This window comes from Anas acuta, chromosome 2, assembly GCF_963932015.1.
Source record: "Anas acuta chromosome 2, bAnaAcu1.1, whole genome shotgun sequence".
In the NCBI taxonomy this organism is placed as follows: domain Eukaryota; kingdom Metazoa; phylum Chordata; class Aves; order Anseriformes; family Anatidae; genus Anas; species Anas acuta.
In genome coordinates this window covers 135,699,065-135,713,063 of record NC_088980.1, presented here as the reverse complement: position 1 = coordinate 135,713,063, position 13,999 = coordinate 135,699,065, and the positions used below count along the sequence as shown (strand labels likewise).

Below are 13,999 nucleotides of genomic sequence, written 5' to 3'. Positions count from 1 at the left end.
GCACCCACCCTGGCTCTCCATTTAGGTGTCCAGGGAGCAACATGAAGTGGGGAGAGGAGCAGTGCAGCCTCTCAATGTACATGTAATTCTGGCTATAGTTTCTGGGAATTAATATACCAAGGTTTTTAGTGGTCTGGCTTATACCTTGACTTGTATACCAGAAACTAGACAGGATAAAACTGGAATATCTAGGAAGCCTGCTCTTGGGCAGCAATGGAGGAATATCCCTGAGCCACCTGGCCCTATTTTGGGAGAAGCTGGTCCATCAGTGCTTGCTTGCATCCTTGTCTCTCTTGAGGGACCTGGAAACTGGCAAAAGTTTAACAATCCTTTTCTTGCTTTTCTGGGTATGTAATGTCTATAGTTGCCATGGAGATGTTATGTGATGGTCCTTGAGAAAATCTTTCTATTAAGGTATTACCAGCTATGATTGAAATTTTTAGAGCCTCTATTATACATTCATTTGAGACACTTTTATTTGCAATCTAACAGGCAATATTAAAAACGTGAAATGCTCTCTGATTATTTGGCACAGTATCCTAGGCTACTCATTTGAAGAACAGCATAAAAATCCATTCTGTGCTTTCCCCATTCTCCCATTTATTTCTAATTCTGAGATTTGATTCCTCGGTATAAGAAATTGAAATTTAGGAGATGGTCGATTTGATTGTAACTCTTCAAGAAGGAAAGAAATTACCCCTCATAATGCTTGTAACATTATCGTGGATGGTTATGATTGTATGTAGCCTTAGAGAGCATTGTTGAATCAAGAGCATTGATTTTATTAACTTTTACCAATCGTATTCTTCTTCTCAGTTTGGTACCATTATGGACATTAATTAATCAGACTGAGGAATATAAATAAGAATACATGAAAACTATTGAAGCATAGAGCTGGACAAAAGGGGCTCACTTCTGCAGTTGCTTTATCCTCTCAAGCTCCCACACCTTTTGGTACCCTAACAAGCTCTTCTTCCAGCCTTTACTGTTTATCTCTTTTCTGGAAAAAGAAATATTCTAAATTCATGAACTAATGAAAGATAGAACCTGGTAAAGGCAAGAGCATTGTAATAGTTGTGAGATAGGAACTTTATTTACTGTTGTCTGGAATCCAGTGTGGCGACTCGTAAAACCTACACCAAGTGTCTTGTCTCCACTCAGATTTTCCCTGGCTTAGTTACCAAGTTCTCCTCTCTTCTCTTGTTCTTAACAAAAATGGTGACATTTTAATTCTCTCTTTCCTGTATATTGAACAATGTTGTTTGTCTTTTATGTCACAATGAAGAAACCAAATGTATTTTCATTACATGTTCCAACACTGGTAATTACCCCTTTACTGTTATTTGAGGTCTCCTTCAGTACTTCATATGGGCCTGAACCATGTGAATATATGAATTACACTGTGAAAGCCATTGAAACAAGGACCTTATATTCTTTATACATCTGTAAAGCACTGAATACAGCCAGAGCTCTATAAATAATAATAGCTAAATGATAAGCTTCTCCAAATTCCGAAAATATGTTTGTGTTAAGGATTCTAAATTCCTCTAGATTTAACACAGAAAAGGAAGATTAGGAGGCATTTTTCCCCAAAGACTATTTTGTTATAGGATCCATTGAAATCTGTTAAAAACCTAATTACTGGAAACCAAATGTAGCATTTGAAGCTATATAGGTCATTACATTTGTTGAGAACACCTTTAGATCACAAATAAATACAGAAATAAAGAAATAATATGAGGAATGGTTTAACTAGACTTGGTAAGTTAGAAGAGAACGTACATTTGAAACTTTTTTTCTTTTTTTTTCTTTTTTTTTTCTTTTTTTCTTTTTTCTGTTCATCAGTTTAATTTACCAGCAAAGAAAGTTCCCATAAATAATGGCCATATACCTTTTACTCAATGCAAATTCAGTTAATCTTTCTAAGTTTTCATTTCATGGGCCTGGAAACTGCAGTTTAATGTGCATTAGGAAACACAGATGTAATATGGGTAAATTGCATCTCACTGTATAACTGAATCTCCAATGCAGATTTTACTCTGCAAGGGATAAATTTATTAGAATTAGTGCCAAAGATTTAGACTTCAGCCTGGCTTTCATTTATCATAAGCCTCTTGCCTTACTTTGACAATAAAAAGAGAGAGACCTTGCATGTAAAGACCTTTTTAAAACACTTCCAGAATGATGTGGAAAGGCGTTAGGATAAATAAGCATCAGGCCCTGCACGAGTGCTCGAAGCAGGGCCGTATGCAGCAATATGCCGTGCTGCCGCTCATTTATTTTGAAGAGCAATGCGTTGCCACTCCAGCTGGCAAATGGGTGCCTTCTGTCTGATTGTTCAGACCTCCCTTCCCCACGCCTGGGCTTGTGCGAGAGCCTCATGCAGCCAGCATGGGGGGTGCCAGGCGACTGCTGGGGGCACCTTGCTTAAGCTTGCCACCTCTCGAACCCCCGCAGCAGGCTCCTGTGCAGTCACATCCCCTTACTGTCACCCCTGGCAAACAACGCAGGGTCACCATTTAAAAACCCTCACTGTGGCTTGTGAATTTTAATCCGCCTTCAGTGTTAAACATTGGCAGGTGGCTTATAAAGAACATAATGCTAATGGGGTATATTTTGGGAGGGTTATTTCAAACCTGGAACAGTGCCTTCCCAGCCTCACAAATAGTTTTTTTTTTTTAACGCAAATGAGGCAGTGAGGAGTGGAGACCTAGGAATGGGGGGCCAGGGAAAGGTATTCCTCAAGGCAGCTTTGCCACCAAGGGAAATGCCAGCAGATCCACAGCCTCACTCCATGGTCTGTGTGCTTGGAGGCTGTCTAGAAAGGACCGCAAAGCCAGCAAGTGACCTTCATGGCTTGTTCCAAACCTAATTATGGTGAAGGAAATCAAATTTCTCTAGTGAGTTTTTACTTTCTGGCAAATTTAAGGGCAGGATTTTTCTGGGATGAGCCTCATGCATTTGGAAGCATTGGAGGAATGTGTCAACAGTTTGAAATCTGGGGTACAACAAAGTGGCCTGCAGGTTCAGACTGATGTTTTAGAGATGAAGGGACTTGAGTTTTATGCCAGCAGTTTTGAGTATTTCAGTCTTTTTCCTGGAGAATGTCTTAGCTGAGAGAAGTAGCACCATGGCTCTGGAGTTGTGTATGCAACTGAATTCCTTCAAGGTTTGTCTCAAGACTTGTGTGGGAGAAGCCCTGCAGTGCTATGGATGATATCACAACTGGATATCACAACTGGAAGCTCTGTGTTCAGAAAGTATCATGTTTATTATTTATAAAACTGGATGTTCCACCAGTCCTCTAGCCTCTAAAGGATGTTGAATAGCAGACACAGCACAAATGATAACGCCTTTTATATGACAAAATAGGAATGGAAGGATTCTGGTGGCCTTCGGGGCAATACAGCAAACATTTTAGTTTGATAGGGTAATCTATCTCCTGTTGTGGGGCATCTTCTTTCACTGATGCCCAGTTTTATTATCCTGAGATTTGGTATCCTATTTTTCCTCTCTTGCTTTGAGCACTGCTGTAAATGATAGCTCTCGTGCAGTAGGAAAACCCTGCTAGCTTAAGATGCATTTTGATTTGTGAAGTTTACAACCTAATTTTCTTCTTTCCCAAATTTTTATTCCCTGTTGTTTTCTTTAACACTGACACGTCTGAATATGAATGAACCTGCACAAGAAAGTTTTGCCATGCTATAGTTGCATGGTGTGACTATACTTTCATCTCATCTCCCTGGAGGAATCTATGTGATATTTGACCTCCTTCATGCACCGTACTCTGCTTTTAATCTTTAGGGCTCTGTCCAACCCCTGAGTTTGGAAGAACAGCACTATCACCCTATTAACCAGAGCTCATTAACTAATGACAGTCTAGAGCAGTCAGCGTCATATATATGCCAACAGCAATGCTCAGGTGAACCATGTGGTCAATACAATAAAATGACCCGAGCAGGGAGGGTAAGTTTTGGGCTTAGACTGTGACCATAAATTTACCCTTGATCATACACATGCACTGTTTTTTCCCTGGATCCCTAACCTGGGCTATGGACCAGGACCCTATGTCAGCAAGGCCACAGCAAGGCCAGGTCCCCACAGCCCTGCCCTGCCCAGCCATGGGCCCTGCTGAGCCAGGCCTACCTGTGGGCCCAGATCCCAGCCTGGCCTCATCCCATCCCCACCCAGGGAGGTGACCAGTACCTGGTGTCCCTGACTCAGATGGGATGGGATGGGATGCCCTTCCCTGATCACCCCTGTGGGGAGGCTCTGACACTACTGGCTCCTGGGACATATCATGGGGAATGCTGAGAGAAATGCTGATCCCAGTACTTCATAAGGAAGTCCTGAAACTATGGTCACATACGTCTTAGTATTTCCCAGAAAATTAGGAGACTGAGAAGACCTAAATTTTTGAGCTGCTTTCTGTTCCTGACAATTTCTGGAGTGTGCAAAAAGAGCAATGACTTTTAGGAGAAGTTTTCTGTTGAGACATTTTTAGGAGAAGTTTTCTGTTGAGACATGGGGGTGATCATCATGTGAGATCTTGTGTGTCGAAAAGCAAAGCTCACATACACCTAACAAAGCAAAGCTCTCATGTAGCTAATGAGGCAACCACTGAGGTATGAAAGCAGTCAGTTCTGGAGGGGACACCAGTAATGCTCAGCAGTGGGTTTAATTTTACACTTTTTTTTTTTTAATTAAAGATTGAACACAGTTTCACCTTCTGCCCACCAGCTGTATCCAGGTTTTACATCAAGAGAAAGGGACATTTATGAGAATTATTATGGGCCATCACAGCCATTCCACAGGGTGCCTTGCACCTGGGTTTTCAGCAACTGCGTTAGGGATGGCTGTCAGACCACACGTGGGGATGTTGTTTTGCCCAACCATGCAGATCAAGCTTGGAGCCCTCCCTACTTCCACCCATCTTCTTTTTCACTGACAGCTTGGCTCATCCCTTGCTACCATGACTTATGTGTGCCATGCATGGGGACCACGGACTGCCTTTAAGAGTTAGGGCTCCTGTCTAAGGAGATGCAAGGAGGTGCCCAGAGATGCAGCTGTAGGAGCAGGGTTGACTGTTGAAATGGAAAGAGTCGCGGAGAGACCTGGTTCTCTGCTGGGACTGAGGGGGATATATTAAAATTACTTATGTGAAAGCAACAAAATGATGGATTAAATGAGGTGGCAGTTCCTGTTTCTCTGTTCCCTGCTGTCTCCTTTTTCTTAAACCCTTCATGATGAGGCTGACAAGGTCACCTCTCCACCCACTCACAAAACGAACATGTTGTCATTTAAAAAGAATAAGTTTTTGGGAGCAAGAGAACAATTTTGATTTAACTGCTGTTTTATTGAAATCATTATTTGTGCAGGATGATGAGGGGAGCCAAATAATCCCCTTGTGAAGTGGTCAAACTTTGCACAAGGTATAGTAGCACCAGCATCAAAACCCGGGGGAGGAAAATCTGCCCCTCTGCTTCTACGAGTGGGGCTATCTGGTTGCAGTTCCCCAGTGGGTAAGGAGGCTGCAATGCTGCTCATGTCCCTGTAGTAGTTAGTCCTTGATATCAGCAGAGACATCCATGCCAAGGTGTGCTTAGATGTCTTGTCATGCACTCCACTCTGAGGGGTGTTCCCAGAGCATGGAAAACACAACACACATGAGAGCCCAGGGTGTGCTGCTGCTGGAGCATCCACTGGGGCATACTGGGATCTGGAGGAGAGGATGTAAGATGGGAAGGACCTGTAGTGGCCAAGCACCAGATGGTCTGGGCAAAACTCTGGAGTTAAGCTTGTTATTGAATGCTTCTCACATACAGGTAGTGGCACTGGTGCTATTACTTAGCACAGCGGGTGTGTGAGTGAAGGGAGCCCTCTTGCCTTCCTCTCTCTGCATCCTCTTGTTCCTGCCAGTCTCATTTTGGTGAGACACAGCAATCTGCCAAATGTTTCACCCTGTGTGATTCTGTGGTCTGCTTCTCCTGAATCTGAGCCACTGCAGCTGCATGCAGATGAAGACAGTTGGATTCAGCTGTGCCTTTTAAGATTATCATCCATTTTTAGACCTTTTGTAAGAAGGCTGCTGTTTCTTCACACTTTTGGAGATGCTCTTTCCTCATCTGGGAATTATCTAGTCATACCAATAATCTCCCCTACTGTCATCTTCAAGGCCTTTCTGAACCACATATTTATAAACCTCTATAAATATTGAGGTCAACATTTCTCTGCCTCTGGTGGGCACTGCCTGTTCCTAGGTCCCCAGGGGCCTGACAGAAGAAGAGTCATAACAGCTGAAACTGTGAGTCTGGTTGGATGCTGCTTTACAGCTTGCAAGCAATAGTTGTGCTGGGTTATGTTACCCTGACCTTGTTTGTAAAAGCCCACTGGTAGTAGAGTTCTTCTCTACAAGCTAATGGGGCTTCTCATGGCACTAAACCGGTGGCTTTGGATGGGTGAATACGCTTAGGACAACGCACGGAGGTTACAACATTTTGAATGTCAATGGGGAGCTCTTCCTTGTACATGTTATTTAAACTTGCTGAGACGGCGTCTTTCAGTGGCTGCTCTCCAAAATAACGAGTCCCATTTGAATGTTTTTAATTGCTCAGCTTCATAGAAAGGTTGCAAATCTTACTGAAAATTAGACAGGCTGATTAGAAAAGAATTTGGTGAAATAACACAATACATTAAGGAGACTATCAGGAGACCTGTGCTTCTAGCTGCCCTGTCAAATAGTGGATATGTTAACACATAAAATAACTGTGTTCCAATATGAACAGTTTGATTGCTGTTGGTTTTCCTTCTGAATTCTGTAAAAAAACAGGTCTTCATTTATTTATTTATTAATCTATTGAGAAGAAGAATATCTGTGTGTAGTGTTCAGCTGTGACCTGTCTATTTAAGTCTTTTGCAAGACTTGAGGATGTATTCTACCAAAGGCCAGCAATCCACCTCCTGCAGTGGGATGCCCTTTCAGTTCCCACTTGTTTACTACTTAAGCCATAGGCAAAATGCACCAGCTTCATTATTCTTATAGCCCACTATGCAGAGAGATTTTTTTTATCAGTTTGCTCAGTGCAGCGTGAACTCAGTGACCGAAAAGTTCAATGACTTGGTTTTGATTCCATTAAAATGTGCTATCAGAAAAACCGCTGTTGTATGTTTTTTCTTAAACTACTAAGTATTTTTGTATTTCTTTGTTTTGTGATCTTGCAGACTCAGCTCTTGGGAGTTCTGCTTGCTGCTGCTTCAAATTTTTTGATCAGTGTCTCTTTGAGTATACAGGTATGAAATTATTGGTCTTTATTTTCTGTCGTTTACATTTGGCATATAACTTTTTTATAATTTGTTTTTATGCTGAAGTTCAAAATACAAATTCTGTTACATTTAATAAATATTCCCACTCTTTCTTTAACTAGTGTTGTGCAGTAGTTTTCAGCAAGATGATAGTTCTCAGGCTGTACTTTGCTGTGATTCTCATATGGGAACACAATAAAAATTCATAACTCCTCCTACTCTTCCTTATAATGTGCCATAAGTAAGTACCAGCTGTGACCTACATATAGTCCCACTGGACATCATGTGAACATGTCTCAGTATGTCCAAATCTAAAGTGGAAGTAACTAAAAAATCTTGGGGGTAACTTAATGGGGTGATTAATGTAATTAAATGCCCATAAGCATAAACTTGTTTGCTTTTTATTTGTTTATAGAGACACAAAATGCTGGATGTCACTGCAAATTGTTGGTTTGTGGATCAGGGAAGTTTGATTTCATTATGCTCCCCATTTTCTTTCAAGGGCTAAACTTCTTTCTAGTATTTCAACCCCCGAGCATGTTCCACAGCATGAAGCTGCAATAATGTTCTGCTTTGTCTCTCTGAGGGAAATGACCGAGACTATGGTATATCACAGACATTACTCTTTGGCCCATATTCTCCAGCATAACTTACAGAGTAGAATGGAAGCCTGAGGACAATGATTTACAACTTCCTTGTGACTCTGCAGTGGCACTTCCAAAATCGTGTATCAGATGGTGGAGTAAAAAATGTATTTTACAGCCATTTATACAATAATAGCTGTGTCATTTGGTTTCCAACTTTTTTTGACTCATTTGTCTGTGCAGAGGGGCTGGTAGGAAATCTGAGAAAGGAAATTATATTCTGCAGAGCTAGTGCAGAACATTGCATCCTTCCCTATAATGACACCTTCCTGACGGTGAATGCCTGGACACTGTTTCAGAAGTCCACCGTGATCAAAGTCAAATTATCCCATTATATACAGGTTCTTTCTGTACAGCCAGAGGGAAAGCAATTGTGACATGCATAAATGATACCTTCTCCATGCCACTAGAAGTGTTGATGAAATACTACTTAAGTATATATTAAACCTGTTGACACAGCTTTTTTTCCTTCTGAAAATAATTCTTTACCTGAGCTCTTCTTCCAAGATCAAACAGGAGATTGTAGCCAAATCCTAAATTCTCCCTTTTGAATTTAAAGATCTCCCTACAATATATGTGGTTAAGTACTGCCTTTTTCATCTTGAAATTGTATTTCTGGCTATGATACGTATCAGGGGCAGGAACACCATGGAGTCCAGTCCCCTTCTCCCAGTTTGTTGCCACCATTCTCATTATGGCCCATCTCTTCCCTCTGAGTGTTTCCAGATTCACAGCACAACCTACTGAGCTGTGCTTTGAGAGAAGAACAGAGGCGTGCAGGGATAGCTAGGAAGTACTAGCTAGTATTCACTTAATCTTTTTCAGATTTATTCAGAGGTCTAATTTTTCAGTCATTTCCACCACGGCTGAAAAAGCACACATCTGAAGCAGCATTGAGTTAACACAAAGCCGTCTGTCTGCAACAGCAAGCTGAAAGGCATGTTTAAAAAGAAAACTTTGACGCACCTGGAATTTGAAGTTGACAGCCCCCTTAATTACTCCACTTTTATTATACATAAGAACACAATGGGAGCCTTTCTTTTCATGCCTGTTCCTAATAATTAATTTTCTAGAAATGTGCTCATCTCCGACTAGCTTGCCAAACAGAGCCGAAGCCCTACTGCACGAGCAAGCTGTGGTGGTGTGGAATTATCCTCCTGGGGCTTGGAGAGGTGGGCAATTTCACAGCCTACGGATTTGCCCCCATTGCCCTTGTCGCTCCACTAGGATGTGTATCTGTCATAGGTGAGATGGTTTGCCACGTTTTGTTTGGGTACATACTTTAATTGAATGCTTATTTGTGACTGGAGGAATAATACCAGGGGAACCACAGCAGGAATGCGAGGGGAAGATGTTAATGTTGTGGCTTGAAAAGAAATGATTCATATAATTACACGAGCTGACAGTTTAACACAAACCCTCTACTTAACTTGGAGACTCTTCTAATATTTTTTCTTCTTCTATGGTTTTGTCTTTGTGGACTCTGTCACTCTGTGCTGTGCTAATCCCTGCCAGTCGAGCTGGCAGAGTGGGACCAAAAGGGACTAGAAATTTCCTGTAGTGGTTTAGCTTATTTGTGGACATTATCAAAGTTGTTCATTTGTTCATTCATGTGCAGATTAATTGACCTTTAGCAGAATTATTCCTATCCTTAGGGCTCATTTGATGCAATCTTACTCTTTACTTCATGATTGCTTGTTTTTTTGTAGTTAGGTATTTGGGTATTATCTTGGGTATGAGATGTCTTGATTCTTTGATAAATAAATGTACATTTTAAAAGATGCTATCATGTTGTGCTAATGCAGAGCAGAGTGGACAGGGCAATATATAGAGTGTATGAAAACCAGAATACAAGGTGCAGCTGTATCCCTTGGTCAAGTAGCTTCACATCCACAGCTGAAACATCCAGGGTTGAGATATCACAACAGCTCCGCACACGCTGGAGCTCATTTGCTTGCTATTGACAAGTGATAACATTTCATGGTCTGTGTCTAGCTACCAGTTTCAGGCTTGGAAGCAACACTGTGGTGAGCGATTCTGCATGGGGAGGTAGAAAAGATGAATTATCTTCCCTGTGGACTGTCTGGCTGTATTGGAAGGAGGCAGCCAAACATATGTGGGTGCAATTTAGCAATAAAGTAGTGGGGGAAGGAAACTGCAGGCAATTTACTGTAACCTTTAATGTTAAACTATTGCAGAATTTTGCAGAATGAGATATAAAACTGCTGTAGTTCACCATTGTAGGAAAGCTTTCTCAAGGAAAGGAATGAGATATTACCTGAGATGAAAATGTAAATTAACATGACATATCCCAGTGTGATTTTGGTGGCAGTAGTTTTATCTTTAACAATTGTAGACATTTCCAGATGTTTCTGAACATAAGGGGACTTGATCTAATTTGTTGCCCAAATTGAGGAAAATGCAAATGTATATACATCTAGCAGGAAGAAATGAAAAGCATTGGGAAGTCAAAAAATTACGTTGGTTATTAAGCTACTACAAAGAAAAGGTCATATTTAAGATGATTTTTATCTGGGCAGATTCCTTCTTCCTTACCTTTGCAATATGTGAAGGAACATTGCATATGTTTCCTTCATTCTCCATTTCTCCTTACTTACAACAAGTATCAAGAAGCCATTTTCCTTACTGTTACATTTTATCAAAACTCTCACCCACTTTTTTTTTTTTTTTAAACTGACCCCATAATGCTTATCCTGGAAGACCCCAGAAAGCACTTCAATATCTTATTTTCCATTCCCACATATCAATTGTCAGTTTCCCTTTCATAGCCCAAACAAGAGATATCTAAAATTGTGTTTAGTCTAGCAAACATTCCCTTAAGGAAGGGAAAGTAAAAATGATGTAGACAGCCAATTACAACAATAACTTCCCAGTAACACTTCCTACCCCCTAGATACTTCCATGTCTTCTGAAATTAGAGCTAGAGAGAGAGAGAGCACATCCTTTTAAGTTTAATGGTTTGTCATTTAGGACAATGACAAACTGACCAAGATGCATGCAGTTCAGCTGCTAACAACTGTGCAGAGGATGGTTTGGCAGCAGGTCTTCCAGTTTCAAACATCAAGAAATATTTTTTCATTAAGCTGTGACATCTTTCAGGTGGGGGACAGTGGACTTTGCACAGTCTAGTTGGCTGCTCTTCTGAGGTATTGTCGAATGTGCAACTTTTCATAAGTTATTTTTCAAAATGAAGAAATTAAGCACTTGTTAACAAACTCCAAATTTGTGTTTGAACCTTGAGTCTGCCCTTCATATAAACACTTTTTTTTTTTTTTTTTATGAGTTTGGTGTCAGCACACCTCAGATGGTTAGAGCTGGCTCCATCGCTGATGTTGGGTACTCAGTACCTGTGGCCATGCAGAGGGGAGGTGTGCTTTGTGCCCAGTCATCAAGGGGACTCTCTGAAGCTCCTTGTGACTCTGGGTCTGCTTGGAAAGTTTTCTTTGCTTGGAAACCAGGGTGTGGGGAGAGGATAAGGCACACTACAGTCTCTCCAAAACAGATTTGGGCTGTACCCATCATGTATCTCCAGACCTCTGAAATAGGAAGCATCCTGGGTCTTAAAATAGATGGAGCCAACATCTATTATGCTCTGCTACCACATTTAACTGCATCCAACTGAATTTTGTGTTTAATCCGGTATCAATTAAATAGTGAAAAGTTTTTGCTTTGTCCTATTGAGCTGGGTGCTTCTGATGGATGCTTTAGAAAGAATCCATCACCACAGACCATGAGTTGGCATGACACCAGCAGATTTTTCTTTTTTCTTAGAATTAAGCTACAAAGACTATATTTTTCTTCTTACACAGTGGAAGTATTTCTGTGTGTGGTTGCAATGATGCAAGCTCTACATCTGTTCAGGGTTTTAAATAGTTTGAGAAGACAGCAGTTGTTTTCTTCAAGAGGAAAAATTGGTAAATTTTTAATTTAAAAATGGAGAAGTAATACATGTTTGATGTGATCATTAAAAAGCTTTTTATACTTAAAAATTAAAAATCATGTTTTACATGTAGCTTGGGTAATTTTAGACTCCTGTGGTTTTTTGCTCATTCTCTTGCTTTTGCTTGCAGAAATAACTTAGAGGGGGTTGGATGAGGAGAGGCCAGTGGTATCAGAGATGAGTTCTTATGCAGTTTTCCTCATTCTCTAGAGATTTTTTTTTGCATTCAACTCACTTAGACTGACAGTGTTGAGATCCCTTTACATTTTTGGTATGCTCCTTCTATGTAGCTGTGGGGCAAGATATTGCTTTAGGCTTTGAAAACTGATATCCCTGATGGTGCTTTAGGGAAAAGATTCTCAGATATTCTTATAGAAATGGATTTATCCCACTCACTGTAATGTAACACCTTTGTGGTCCAAGACCGTGGGATTTTGCGAACTCTTGTTAATGAGGACTGGGAAACATTCACCAGACTATTCTTTGAAGTGCTCTATTTGTACTTGTCTAGAAGATACAACAAAAGGATTTCCAGGGTCCTTTCTTCCCTCTGCAGCGTGTATGTTCTGTAATCCAGTTTCCAGAATTAAGCTTGCCTTAATGGTATCTCTCTTGAGCAATTCCTCTGACATTTTGCTTGCTTCTTTATTAGGATATTGACAGTGGGGATGGGGTGGAACATTTAGTGTCCTGTCCACCACTTTTCCAGTAGTGATATTTAATCATGTTAGAAATGTTAGATGTTCAGTGCGCCGAATAGTACCAAGATTTCATGCACCAGCTGACTAAATTCTGTAAAATCTTTGTTCTTATTTAGTACGCCATTAATATCACAGTATCACAGAATAGTTTGGGTTGGAAGGGACCTTAAAGTCCATCCAGTTCCTGTCCCCTGCCATGGGCAGGGACACCTCCCACCAGCCCAGGTTGCCCAAAGCCCCATCCAGCCTGGCCTTGAGCACCTCCAGGGATGGGGCATCCACAGCTTCTCTGGGCAGCCTGTGCCAGGGCCTCACCATACTTTGAGTGAAGAATTTCTTCCTAATATCTAATCTAATCTAATCATCTCCCCTCTTTTATTTTAAAGCCATTTGCCCTTGTCCCATCACTACACCCCCTGACCAAGAGTCCCTCCCCAGCTTTCCTGTAGGCCCCCTTTTGGCACCGGAAGGCCTAAAGGTCTACCTGGAGCGTTCTTCAGCCTGTCTTCATAGGAGAAAATATCTACAATATAAATTAAGAATAGGCTTGAGTGATCATTTAACTGTGATTAATTTGTTCCTATATGTCTTGGGCAGAGTTAGTGCTCTGTTTAACCCAAGCTATATAAGCAGGTTCTTCTTTCAATTTCTCCAGATTTGTGTTACTCCTCCTGTGACACAAAGCTCTGAGCAAATGTAATCAACGATTAAATGTAAACCATGATACAGTGATCAAATGTACTACCTGCTTCATCTTCTCTCCAGATCTTCCTGACTGTGTGGCATGCTACACTAGCTCGAATGGATTAAAACATCTCCTACTGCTTCTCTATGGGGAAGGTCTTGAATTTCTTCAGCTCAGAAGCTAGGCAGGACTGAGCGTCCATCTATATAATGCATAATTTAAGGTCACATTTTAAAATGTGACCTTCCCCAGCAGCAACAGCATGCTCACAGAGTGAGCACTCCTCAGCAATTGTGTGAAATCAGCTGGGTGATCTTAAACTGCTTCATAAGATGGAGGCAGACCCTTAAATTGCATAAAACTGTGTAAATGCTTGGACTCAAAGTGAAATGTTTTCCCTATTTCACAAACTGAGAGAGTTGCAAACAGTAAACAAATCTTCAAATCATGCTCCTCCTTTGGTATTTTATGCAGACTGTTAGTGAAATGAGTAGAAAAGAGTTCTGCAAAATGGATGGTTTTGAGAGCCTTTAACAAATTGATGTGATTTTAGCTTTGCTACCAATCAGTCAAGCTTAACAGAATGAATATTAGAGGCTAATATTCATTTTGTGTGGCTATTGACAAGACAGAAGCAGAATAGGTAGTCTGTGTATTTATAAGGGCAGTACTAATCTATTTAAACTAGTACACAAAGCTAATCTAA

General features: G+C 40.9%; 1 protein-coding gene across 1 annotated transcript in view; it reads left to right on the top strand.

Moving 5' to 3' along the window:
* NIPAL2 (NIPA like domain containing 2) overlaps positions 1-13,999 on the top strand; it is a 48,414-nt gene that overhangs the window by 9,153 nt on the left and 25,262 nt on the right. The window contains exons 2-3 of the mRNA XM_068672337.1: positions 7,222-7,290; positions 9,020-9,191. Of these exons, the coding sequence (XP_068528438.1) occupies positions 7,222-7,290; positions 9,020-9,191 (241 nt within the window). The remainder of the gene's footprint in view (positions 1-7,221; positions 7,291-9,019; positions 9,192-13,999) is intronic.